Genomic DNA, 12,986 nt, shown 5'->3' with positions numbered 1-12,986 from the left:
TTGTGGCTGAATGGAAGCATTTGGGCTCCCGAGTGGCGCAGTGGTCAAAGACACTGCATCTCAGTACAAGAGGAGTTACTGCAGTACCAGGTTTGTATCCAGGCTGCATCACATCCGGCCGTGATTGGGAGTCCCATAGGGCAGCGCACAACTGGCCCAGCGTCGTCCGGGGTAGACCGTCATTGTAAATAAGAACTTGTCCTTAACTGACTTGCCTAGTTAAATACAAAAATTTAAAAAGTCCCAGGAGAAATGTTCCAGCTTCTAGTGGAAAGCCTTCCCAGAAGAGTGGAGGCTGTTATAGCAGCAAAGGTGCGACCAACTCCTTAATACCGATGACTTTGGAATGAGATGCTCGACGAGCAGGTGTCCACATACTTTTGGTCATGTAGTGTATGTTGAACAAAATTCGGCAGAACCTCCCACTTGGTCAGCTGACCAGGAAGTGGGTGTTTCTTCGCGACGCACAGGAAGTTGAATAATCAGCTGATACTGGAGGTGTTTTGATGGAAGTTGCTGTTGTTTGTGGAGAGTTTTTATTCCTTCTCTTCAATTCATTATAAAGACACATCAAAAGATTAAAGTAATTCGGTGGACTTTGAACTAATAGTGAGGTTTTGAATATTAGCTAAGTGACACGGTTGTAATTTCAATTCATAGCTGCCTGTATTGCTATTGAGTCCTCGATAATGAAGAAAATAGCAACGTAGCTGACGTTAGTCAACGCTTTGAGACGTTCTTTGTTTATGTTGTGCCAGACAAAGCTGCAGTGTTTGGTTTCGTATTTTTGAAGATCGCTTTATATTTGTTTATAATTGTACGTGAATATCGATTACAATAACGTTACAGGGGAACTAACTAATGTTAACGATAGCTAGCTAGCATAACTACAAGTTACCGACAATTGTTGTCAAGCTGCTGAGTTGTCCTGTATAGTCTGATCATAAGCGAGACAGCTGAGATGTTTAGATAGTGACGAGTGTGGAAAGACTTCAGTCTAGTTGTTGTGTGGTCGTCATTTGCGCGTCAGTTAGCTCATCTGCGACCTGTTGGTAGAACTAGCTAACGTACATGTCAGCCACCAACCTAAATCTCAGTTGGCTTTGTGTGTAACTTAGCAAGTTGGTTGCGCAATTCTTGTATGCTAGCTACTTGTCAGCAAGGATCACTTCAAAGTATGCTAACAGTAATCGCTCGTCGCTAAATATGTCGTGTCTTGGTCTCTGAGAACGTACCATTTGTCCCGCTGTCAATATATTTCATGGTGTTTTATGCAAAGCCGTATTGTTTATGAATGAAGTATTTATTGTGTTAACTTCATGTTGTATAGAAACAATAGGAGTGTTTAAGAAGAGGATTAGGCAGTCTAGTATTAAAGAAAGGTCCAGTTCAGGCACAGGCAGAGAACCTTGTTGAAAATCCTTCTCCCTACTTGCCAATGCTGGATCTGGAAGTTGTTCCTGAAAGATCTTTAGGAAATGAACAATGGGAATTCGCGTTAGGTAAGTGACTCCCGAAGAGACTATTGGGTATTTCTTCAACCTACCACACACCTCAACTAATATGCATGTTTTCCCAGTCAGTTCTTTTTAATGTTTGTTTGTCATTTGTAAATGAGAACTAAAGCAATCTTTAATATATTGTCCATGTTCTTGTCACAGGGATGCCATTGGCCCAGGCCATTTCCATTTTACAGAAACACTGCCGCATCATCAAGAATGTCCAGGTTCTTTACAGTGAACAAGTAAGTGATTAGTTAACTACTATTGTGTGTGATATAGGGTGTGGGCTGTCAGATTAATTTGACCGTTTTTTGATTGACTGTCCATTGAAATTATATGTTATGTTTCTGTGCTTCTAGACACCACTTAGTCATGACCTCATACTCAACTTGACTCAGGATGGAATTAAACTGCTGTTTGATGCCTGTAACCAGAGACTGAAGGTGAGGGAGACATGCTCTGGTTGATCATGGCGCTACAGACAATAAGGCTGTCTATGTTGACTTATCAAGTCTCTCATTACTCATGTTTAGGTGATTGAAGTATACGACTTGAGCAAAGTTAAATTGAAATACTGGTGAGTGATCTCTAGTTACTTGTGCTAATACCAGTGTGACTGGAGTTGTGTCATAGCAAATGTATTCACTATATATACAAAAGTATGTGGACACCCCTTCAAATGAGTGGATTTGGCTATTTCAGCCATACCCGTTGCTGACAGGTGTATAAAATCGAGCACACAGCCATGCAATCTCTATATACAAACATCGGCCGTAGAATGGCCTTACTGAAGAGCTCAGTGACTTTCAATCTGGCACCGTCATAAGATGCCACCTTTCCAACAATCAGTTTGTCAAATTTCTGCCCTGCTAGAGCTGCCCCGGTCAACTGTAAGTGTTGTTAGAAATGGTTTGTCAAGATCGGTGTGGAAGAACTTGACTGGCCTGCACAGAGCCCTGACCTCAACCCCATCAAACACCTTTGGGATGAGTTTGAATACCGACTGCGAGGCAAGCCTAATCACCTGACCTCACTAATGCTCGTGTAGCTGAATGAAAGCAAGTCCCCGCAGCAATGTTCCAACATCTAGTGGAAAGCCTTCCCAGAAGAGGGGACGCTGTTATAGCAGCAAAGGGGGGACCAATTCCATATTAATGCCCATGATTTTGGAATGAGATGTTCGACGAGCAGGTTTCCACATACTTTTGGTCATATAGTGTATCTGACAGTTTGTCAGACTGGAATAGTTTGTTGTAGTCCATGAGAATACCTTGTTTTGCAAATTGTTCAGCTTATGTTGGATGTGAGATTTTGTGCTACTACATATACTGTAATAGTATCTAGGCCTAAATTGTCATTGTCTTGCAGTGGAGTACATTTCAACACTCAGGCTATAGCACCCACCATAGAGCAGATTGATCAGTCCTTTGGCGCCACACACCCTGGAGGTATGGGAAGATACAACTTTTTGTCTTATTGATAGTACTGTGGAATGCTGCAAGGCTTGTTGTGTTTGACCATGTTTTCCTCACTCCCCAGTATACAATGCTGCAGAGCAACTGTTCCACCTGAACTTTCGAGGACTCTCCTTCTCCTTCCAGCTTGACTCATGGAATGAAGCTCCCAAGTATGAGGTGAGACTATTACCTTACCCTGCTATATTTATCTCTAGTGTGCTGTTTTTCTGACTGGCTTTATGGTTAACCCTGTTTGACATAGCTGCTACACAGCAACTGTCTTCCATAACTTGTTCTTCTTGTTCAAACCTTACTGGTTTTCTTCACTGATTTTATGTGCTTTACTTTACCTGGCCGACAACCCCTAATAGACCTTGTTTACCAGATAAAGAACTCGTCTTTTTGTCTTAGAAAATTATTTCTGTTAGCGGTAATGAGAACCCCTGTGCCTCTTTTCGACCCCTTGGCAATGAACAAACAAATGTACATACTTCATTACCAATACAGCATGAGTATTTGGTTTTGAAGCATTTGGTAATGCTGGAATACAAAACAAATTGGCCCCAAAAATGACTCACTATGTCTTTATTATGAAAATACGTTGTTATAAAGCTGTTGATGTGAGTACTTGTATATCCATGTATTGAATATGAGCTGTTGAAATGCACACGCCAGTCTACTCCCAGTTGTTTTGCTTTGACAGCCTAACTTTGCCCATGGCTTGGCCTCCCTGCAGATTCCACACGGGGCCACAGTGAAACGGATGTACATCTCGGCTGGGAACAACCTACAGGACACCAAGTAAGAACACAATGTATTCACAAGGACACCTGGAATAATGTTTGAGCATGGCAAGTTTATGGGGAGATGGAGGAAGCAGGTGGAGGATAGGGTTAAGGGGAAGATACTAGAGGTTGACCGATTATGATTTTTCAACGCCGATACCGATACCGATTATTGGAGGACCAAAAAAAGCCGATACCGATTAATCGGCTGATTTAAAAAAAATATATATATATATATATTTGTAATAATGACAATTACAACAATACTGAATGAACACTTATTTTAAATTAATATAATACATCAATAAAATCAATTTAGCCTCAAATAAATAATGAAACATGTTCAATTTGGTTTAAATAATGCAAAAACAAAGTGTTGGAGAATAAAGTAAAAGTGCAATATGTGCCATGTAAGAAAGCTAACGTTTAAGTTCCTTGCTCAGAACATGAGAACATATGAAAGCTGGTGATTCCTTTTAACATGAGTCTTCAATATTCCCAGGTAAGAAGTTTTAGGTTGTAGTTATTATAGGAATTATAGGACTATTTCTCTCTATACGATTTGTATTTCATATACCTTTGACTATTGGATGTTCTTATATTCACTTTAGTATTGCCAGTGTAACAGTATAGCTTCCGTCCCTCTCCTCGCCCCTACCTGGGCTCGAACCAGGAACACATCGACAACAGCCACCCTCAAAGCAGCGTTACCCATGCAGAGCAAGGGGAACAACTACTCCAAGTCTCAGAGCGAGTGACGTTTGAAACGCTATTAGCGCGCACCACGCTAACTAGCTAGCCATTTCACATCAGTTACACCAGCCTATTCTTGGGAGTTGATAGGCTTGAAGCACAGCGAAGAGCTGCTGGCAAAACGCACGAAAGTGCTGTTTGAATGAATGCTTACGAGCCTGCTGGTGCCCACCATCGCTCAGTCAGACTGCTCTATCAAATCATAGACTTAATTATAACATAATAACACACAGAAATACGAGCCGTAGGTCATTAATATGGTCGAATCCGGAAACTATCATCTCGAAAACATAACATTTATTCTTTCAGTGAAATACGGAACCGTTCCGTATTTTATCTAACTAACGGGTGGCATCCATCAGTCTAAATATTCCTGTTACATTGCACAACCTTCAATGTTATGTCATAATTACGTAAAATTCTGGCAAATTAGTTCGCAATGAGCCAGGCGGCCCAAACTGTTGCATATACCCTGACTCTGCGTGCAATGAACGCAAGAGAAGTGACACAATTTCACCTGGTTAATATTGCCTGCTAACCTGGATTTCTTTTAGCTAAATATGCAGGTTTAAAAATATATACTTCTGTGTATTGATTTTAAGAAAGGCATTGATGTTTATGGTTAGGTACACGTTGGAGCAACGACAGTCCTTTTTCGCGAATGCGCACTGCATTGATTATATGCAACGCAGGACACGCTAGATAAACTAGATATACCATCAACCATGTGTAGTTATAACTAGTGATGATTGATTGATTAATTGTTTTTTATGAGATACGTTTAATGCTAGCTAGCAACTTACCTTGGCTTCTTACTGCATTCGCGTAACAGGCGGGCTCCTCGTGAGGCAGGTGGTTAGAGCGTTGGACTAGTTAACCGTAAGGTTGCAAGATTGAATCCCTGAGCTGACAAGGTAAAAATCTGTCGTTCTGCCCCTGAACAAGGCAGTTAACCCACCGTTCCTAGGCCGTCATTGAAAATAAGAATGTGTTCTTAACTGACTTGCCTAGTTAAATAAAGGTGTAAAAAAATATATTTTAAAAACGGCAAAATCGGCGTCCAAAATTACCGATTTCCGATTGTTATAAACTTGAAATCGGCCCTAATTAATCGGCCATTCCGATTAATCGGTCGACCTCTAGAAGATACTGTGTGTTTGGTTAGCTTGTTTACTCAGATGTAAATTATTCAACTAACACCACCATCTCCTTTGAATATGATTAGGTTTAAATCTGATGCATTTGAGTTATCTAAATACTTATTATTAAGTATTGAGAGAAAAACATGAATTTGTAATGACCTGACTATGACTCACTCTGTCGTTCCTCAGGGCCCCAGTGATGCCCCTTGCCTGTTTCCTTGGCAACGTTTATGCAGAGTGTGTGGATGTGCTGAGGGATGGGGTGGGGCCACTTGGTCTGAGACTTCGCCTCCTCACTGCAGGTACTTAGCAAGGGGACATTTGAACCCACTCGTGTCCCTTGAGTACAACACCATCAGAACTGTGGAATTCAAGCTAAATCTGTTCAGGTTGGTATTCCTTTTGAGGCTTCCTGAGTACATGCCACTGAAGGGACTGGAGGAAGTAGGTATTTTCCTCCTGTAGCGCAATCAGTCCTCAATTCTAATTGGATCAGGCTACTCTTCCCTTCCTCCCTTTAATTAATGAATTCCTCCAGTACTGTTATAATGGCTGTAATAGAGCCTCATGTTCTGGAGCTACAATATAATGCTTTCCTGCCAGTCCCTCAGGTCTATCACGTTCCATGCTCTCTTCAGTCCACACATTAGCCCGTTAATCTCGTCACCATATATCACCTCTGACATGCCCCTCCCTGGGGAGGCTGAGCAAAACAAATGACCTACTATACCCTTTATTAGATGGGGAGGAGGTCTATCAAAATATGCCCTCATCAATCTCTGTGTTTAGACGTGTCTCCTTAGACCAGCTGTTTTGTTTGTCTCTGTGGTTTGATGTATGATATACAGTCCTAATGAAACATCTGAGAGGAAGATGTGCTCCAACAGTTTTGCAACACCAGGTCATATTAAGCTTGCATAATGAATGGTCTTCTTCCTATCCTCAGGATGTGGGCCCGGGGTGATGGCTGATGCCAAGGTGCGTGCCGTGGAGAGGAACATTTACTTTGGAGACTCCTGTCAGGATGTGCTGAGCGCTCTGGGCTCGCCACACAAAGTATTCTACAAGTCCGAAGACAAGGTTTGGCCCTCTACTCTGCTTCCTGTCTCTTCCTTTCCCTTGACCTGCTCCTTTCAGCAGTTGATATGGTCCTCTCTATGTTGATAAACAAGCTCTCTTCATGTTTGGGTTTCCTGTTTCAGATGAAGATCCACTCTCCGTCACCTCACAAGCAGGTCCCGTCCAAATGCAATGACTACTTCTTCAACTACTTCACCCTGGGGGTGGTGGGTATTGGTGTTCCATGGGGGCTGGTTAGAGAGGGCTTTCCTTAATTATGTTGACATTAAAGCTCAATGTAGGATGTTGCTTGTTTCTTACCACTGTTTGATTGGTCCCTTTTTGTTTTCCAGGACTTACTCTTTGATTCTAGCACACACCTGGTGAAGAAGTTTGTCCTTCATACTAACTTCCCCGGCCATTACAATTTCAACATGTAAGCCTCTCTCTGCTTCAGTTAAGACAGCTGGCACCTCATTGGTCCTTGGCTCAAGTATACCATTTTCAGACATATGATCCATTTGAATAAATGATTTCCAGTAGAGCCAAAAGAGGCTATTAAACTCCTTAGTGGTGAAGTAATTTAGTCACAGGAGTGCTGTTCACTACTCTCAGTAACATGTAACTGTCTCTCTCAACACTAGATATCATCGATGCGATTTCAAGATTCCACTTGTCATCAAGAAAGGTGAGTTTTCTAATCAGCCTTTTTATTGTATTTGGTGAACTCTGTCTGTCTCCTCACGTATCCCTGTCTGTCTTTCAGAAGGTGCTGCCGCTCAGGGGGAGGACTGCACCCTCACTACCTACAGCAAGGTCAGACATGCCTACACTGCTCAGTCTTTGCCTAGCTCACTCAAGAGTAGTTAAAAGAGCAAATATGGGTGAATGTTATAGCTACTTCAGACGAGGTTTGTGTTCTTCTGACTGACTATGGTTGTTTCTCCCGTAGTGGGATCAGATTCAGGAGCTGCTTGGACACCCCATGGAGAAGCCTGTCGTGCTCCACAGGTAAGAGATGCCTGGGTTATAATTTACATGACTTCTGTCAGTTGAAACATTTTCACTGGACATCTGACTGCTGGCCCTGCAGTTAACAAAAAGGTGTAAAAAACGATGTGTTTCACAGGTCATCCTCGGCAAATAACACCAACCCCTTCGGCTCTACATTCTGTTTTGGACTACAGCGAATGATCTTTGAGGTAAGAACACTTGGTGTGTGAGTCGAGTGATGACGGTATTAGATTGAGAAGTACAAAGGCCTGGATGTATGTAAACTATGTAAGGTATGTGTCTGAACTGTGCCAACTTGTCGTCCCAGGTGATGCAGAACAACCACATAGCTTCAGTGACCCTGTACGGAGCCCCCAGACCCAGCAGCAGGGCCAGAGCCGAGGCCATCGGCCACTGAACAGCATCCCACTGGCACCCCAAGCCCCAACCCATACCCGGCCTGAGGACTGTCTCCCCACCGCTCCAGTCCGCTCCACACCAGCCCTGGGCTGATCAGCAGTGTACTCTCTGTCTCAGCCACTGCCATCTTCACACCAGAGAGGCCCGCTAGGAGCTCCTCTGGACCCATCTGCCCCTGTGTGACGGGCGCCTCATGCGGGTCCTGCTAGGAGCCTTACGGCAGCCATCATCCCTTCTCCCTCTGACTCACCCTGTCCCAATGCTCTTCATCATCAGAACACTTGTTAGATGTGTTGACAGTGTACATTTATATGACTGCGAGCAGAAACAAATGCTCACCTGCGTGCATGCTGTAGTTTTTTTAATTGACATTTTAATACATGATTAATATACATCAGAAACAGATACCAAAAGCCTGCCACAGACACCAAAACCATTTCAATCCTTTCTCCACTATATGTTCATGTTACCGATTTTAAAACATGCATATGGATGCAGGCTCATCTGCAGCACTAACATATCACGTACATCATGTCATACGCAGACATATACACATACAGAAACAACCATGCATGCACATCAACATAAACCAATGCATGCACACACAAACAAACAATTGCATGAACATAGTTTTTATTTTATTTTTAAGATTACAAGCACAAACTGGCCACACCTAAGAGTGTCCTAGTGCTTTGCATGCTGTGAGGTGTACTGTCTTGGTACATGAACAAACACACACATACTGGCCCACACACACACATTCATACACTCATGCCATGACCAAGTCCACAGCATAAGCCACCTCCTATTGCAAGGCAGTGAAGCACCAAATACATTTATAGTTTGTTTTGTGTTTTTGCATGGAACGATAAAAACATTGGTTTTGACATTTGCACTAAGATACACCATATTTACTTGATTCTTGTCTCCTATCCACTGCGGATTGTGTATTTTGTTTCCATTAGTGATGACTGAGGAAAGGCTCTCGCTCCTCTGTCACCTGAATTGACTTTGGACAGAAAAGCCATGCTTCCTTCCTTCCAGATGTACACCATCTCCTCCGACGTCCACTGCTACTTCCTTCCAGATGTACACCATCTCCTCCGACGTCCACTGCTACTTCCTTCCAGATGTACACCATCTCCTCCGACGTCTACTGCTACTTCCTTCCAGATGTACACCATCTCCTCCGACGTCCACTGCTACTTCCTTCCAGATGTACACCATCTCCTCCGACGTCCACTGCTACTTCCTTCCAGATGTACACCATCTCCTCCGACGTCTACTGCTACTTCCTTCCAGATGTACACCATCTCCTCCGACGTCCACTGCTACTTCCTTCCAGATGTACACCATCTCCTCCGACGTCCACTGCTACCACTGTCCTTTACAACCTTCCTCCCCATGCGCTCTCATCATTGCTCCCTTTCGCCATCCATTTCCCTTATCTCTTTTTCTATTCACAATATATATCTAAATGAATCCAGCTAAACCCCTTAGATATACTTCATCATTGCTGTCATTCATTATAATTTTTTTTGTTAATTTGACAACATTTTAGCCAAAGATGTTTTAGCATGTTTTAAGTTATTGTCATTTTAGTTTGTTGTCAACTTGACCTCTTGCCCAGAAGAGCAGACATTCCCTCCTAAAACAATATAAATTTTTATTGCAGGCCCCAGAACCATAATCTTGATCTCATCTTAGTACTTCTTGAATATATATTCTTTATAATTGCTTTGTGCTTTTTAATGCAGATCTTTTATTATTCAGTTTTTACTCTAACCAAGATGTCTTCTATATGTGTAGCAGGTAGATTTGGGACTATGTGCAGCAGTCTCTTCTGGTGTTTGGTGTTTGTACAGATTTGTAAATAGTGTGCCCTTTTCTTTTGGCTTGTCATGTTAAGATAATGGTACGATGCGGGCCTGAATTGTTTTAAGGTCAGAGCACACGCCAGACACGACACTTGTATTACATAGGAATTCTGTTTGATGTCTCTCCCCCCCTAGTGGAGAGAACACGGTCTGGCTCCTAAACCCTGGGCCTGAATGGTTCATTCATCTCTATAGCTCAGCTTTAACCACTATTAGTACTAGAGATCGATGCTGAAGATAGGATAAATCAGAGACAAAGATGGATAGGGAAGGTAGCCCTGTACACTGTTTAGAACCCCCGGATGTGTGTGTGGTCAGTCGCCCTGTTATAGTGGGTTGATCATGTACTGGTGCCAGCCCCACTCAACCAGCCCTCAGCTTTGCAGCGTGTGATGCAGGCGTATTACATGGGCATGGTTTATTCTCTTACATTGACTTGTTTCATGAGTTGCGATGAAAAAAGCCTGTACTGCTGTTGATGTTGTTAAAATTGTATCCCTTGCTTTGTTCAAGATGTATACAAAAAAAAAGCTACAATCCTTTGTTAACGTTGTGCCTCATTTCCTACCAAGCCTGTCTTGACTTCTCTCTGTAAATGAAACTATTGAACAGCATTGAGTATGACTGAGCATGACAAGCTAACATGATCGACTGACTGTCACCCATAGGCCATCATTTCCCTCTTGCTCCAAAAAACATGACAAATTGTAGAATAAAGACTTGATGTACAGTGCAGGTCCTGAGCTCAGTCATGAAGGGCTAATCCTCATCTCTCAACAACCCCTGGCATTCTGATTGGAAGATTTGCACAATACATTGTTTTGGTTTGTTCTAGTTGCTGGACACAGAAACATGTATATCACTGAACATCTCATAGCAAGACTATGGTTTTAACATCAGTCTAACCATCACCACCGGCCAACCCTTCATGACCTGAGCTACACACACTGGTTGTTGGAGTTCAAATACAATGCAATGCACTCCCGGCCTGGTACATTTGTTGCATCTGTTATAACTCACTGTAGATGAGTTTGCATTTATAGTAGCGAGCAAACGAATGCAACACAACCAATGTTGTGGTAACGTTACTGGAATGTTACTGCTGAGCATGAGCTGGGCTGTGTTTGCCCAATCTCGGGTGGACATAGATCTTGTTTTAAATGCCAGGAGAAAGTGAATGCTTCCTTTTCAGCTGTTGGCTTTGGCTGTTTTATTTCCTCTCAACTGATCCTATTTTTGCATTGGATTTAATTAATGACTGTAATTTTAAATGAACAACTTCAGTTGAGTTTAATACTCTATTAATGCTATGTATTGTCTCCCTTTATATTGTATGTTTTATCCCCATTCCCCAAAGTAGTTATTTTTGGTGGATTCAGTCAATTTAACCCAGTTCTGGAAATGGGAGTTATCCTTAATTCAACATGTGAATCAAATTAGTTGGAATCTGGTGTCAGATATTGGATAGCTTTACTTCTGTACAATAAAGAACATGTAGATCAACATTATCAAGCATGTCATAAAAAGCAATAACCGTTGCTACGGTGAATCAGAACGGTCTGCTTAAAGCTTACACAATGCTCCTGAATGATGCGAGAATGCTGTGATTAAGATGAGCTCATCATAAAATCTACTGTCTGAAACTCAACATTTTGAATTTTATAAAACTGCTCATTCTGAATTTTGTTCATTTAAAAAAATCCTGTTACTGTGTGTACAAAAAGGATATGAAAATATTGATAAATAAATATGACAAGGTCTTGAGCTGTATTTTCTTCTTTTTAAAGAACAAAAAAAGCAGTACATGCACATGTTTTCCACCAGGGACAATTTCAGTGTTAACTGATTGCTTTACATTTTGTATATCAACAGCATGTCGTCTACTTACAGCATTTGGACTACAGTTGGAGGTATAGCTGAACATAACACGTTTAAAAAGAAACAGCATGTAAGGATTCTGATTATCAGAAGTATTGTAAGTGAAAGCACACCACCCTCAACTTTTCAGGGTTTACTCTGGGCTTTGGTTTGTTGCTTGGTGATTGTCATCTTCAGTGTAGCTAATTGTGAACTAAAGTAGGTGCTGTGCACATAGCATTCATGAATATGTAAACTGTACCTCTGTTGGAACGTTTCTAAGAATGATTTCTGGAACTACACTGAACAAAAATATAAACGCAACATGTAAAGTGTTGGTCCCATGTTTCATGAGCTGAAATATAAGATCCTAGAAATGTTCCATATGCAGAAAAAGCTTATTTCTCTAAAATGTTGTGCACAAATTTGTTTATATCCCTGTTAGTGAGCATTTCTCCCTTGCCAAGATAATCCACCCACCTGACAGGTGTGGCACATCAAGAAGCTGATTAAAAAGCATGATCATTACACAGGTACACCTTGTGCTGGTGCCAATAAAAGGCCAGTGTACAGTTTTGCCACACAACACAATGCCACAGATGTCTCAAGTTGAGGGAGCGCGCAATTGGCATGCTGACTGCAGGAATGTCCACCAGAGCTGTTGCCACATAATTGAATGTTCATTTCTCTACCATAAGCCGCCTCCAACGTCATTTTAGAGAATTTGGCAGTACGTCCAACCGGCCTTACAATCGCAGACCGCATGTATGGCGTTGTGTTGGCGAGTGGTTTGCTTATGTCAACATTGTGAGCAGAGTGCCCCATGGTGGCGATGGGGTTATGATATGGGCAGGCATAAGCTACGGACAACAAACACAATTGCTTCGCATAGCCTTTGAAGAGGAGTGGAACAACATTTCTTTGAAATTATTGCATTTATATTTTCGTTCAGTATATATATAATGAGGTCCATTGGGGACTTCCTGCCACAGCTACAGTTGATGCTTTGAGCTTTGTCTCCCTTCATTTCAGATTCAAGTCTACCTACATGTATCATCTGATGTGTAATCGCACACAAAGGGTGTGTTCGTACATTCAATCTGGATTGCCAGAGTGCACTCAGAGTGCGCTCTGGGTGTTC

At 42.1% G+C, this 12,986-nt stretch overlaps 1 protein-coding gene across 3 annotated transcripts; it reads left to right on the top strand.

Moving 5' to 3' along the window:
- The first annotated feature begins 481 nt into the window (after nucleotides 1–481).
- LOC120066242 (UPF0183 protein C16orf70 homolog) lies at nucleotides 482–11,752 on the top strand. 3 transcript variants are annotated; one of them, XM_039017474.1, is made up of 16 exons: nucleotides 482–1,502; nucleotides 1,662–1,744; nucleotides 1,862–1,945; nucleotides 2,036–2,079; nucleotides 2,871–2,950; nucleotides 3,042–3,136; nucleotides 3,696–3,760; nucleotides 5,829–5,941; nucleotides 6,586–6,719; nucleotides 6,842–6,925; nucleotides 7,052–7,134; nucleotides 7,343–7,386; nucleotides 7,465–7,514; nucleotides 7,651–7,709; nucleotides 7,828–7,900; nucleotides 8,020–11,752. In XM_039017474.1, the coding sequence occupies exons 1-16, from the start codon at nucleotides 1,439–1,441 to the stop codon at nucleotides 8,107–8,109; spliced, it is 1,245 nt and encodes a 414-aa protein (XP_038873402.1). In that variant the 5' UTR covers nucleotides 482–1,438; the 3' UTR covers nucleotides 8,110–11,752. The 3 variants fall into 3 exon arrangements, with proteins under 3 accessions (XP_038873402.1, XP_038873403.1, XP_038873401.1); XM_039017475.1 differs by having other exon boundaries at nucleotides 3,663–3,760; nucleotides 6,842–6,874; XM_039017473.1 differs by having other exon boundaries at nucleotides 3,663–3,760.
- Nucleotides 11,753–12,986: the final 1,234 nt, after the last annotated feature.

The sequence above is a fragment of the Salvelinus namaycush genome, chromosome 21 (genome assembly GCF_016432855.1).
Source record: "Salvelinus namaycush isolate Seneca chromosome 21, SaNama_1.0, whole genome shotgun sequence".
Lineage (NCBI taxonomy): Eukaryota > Metazoa > Chordata > Actinopteri > Salmoniformes > Salmonidae > Salvelinus > Salvelinus namaycush.
The sequence above is the reverse complement of the archived record's forward strand: the minus strand, read 5'-3'. Positions and strand labels throughout refer to the sequence as shown.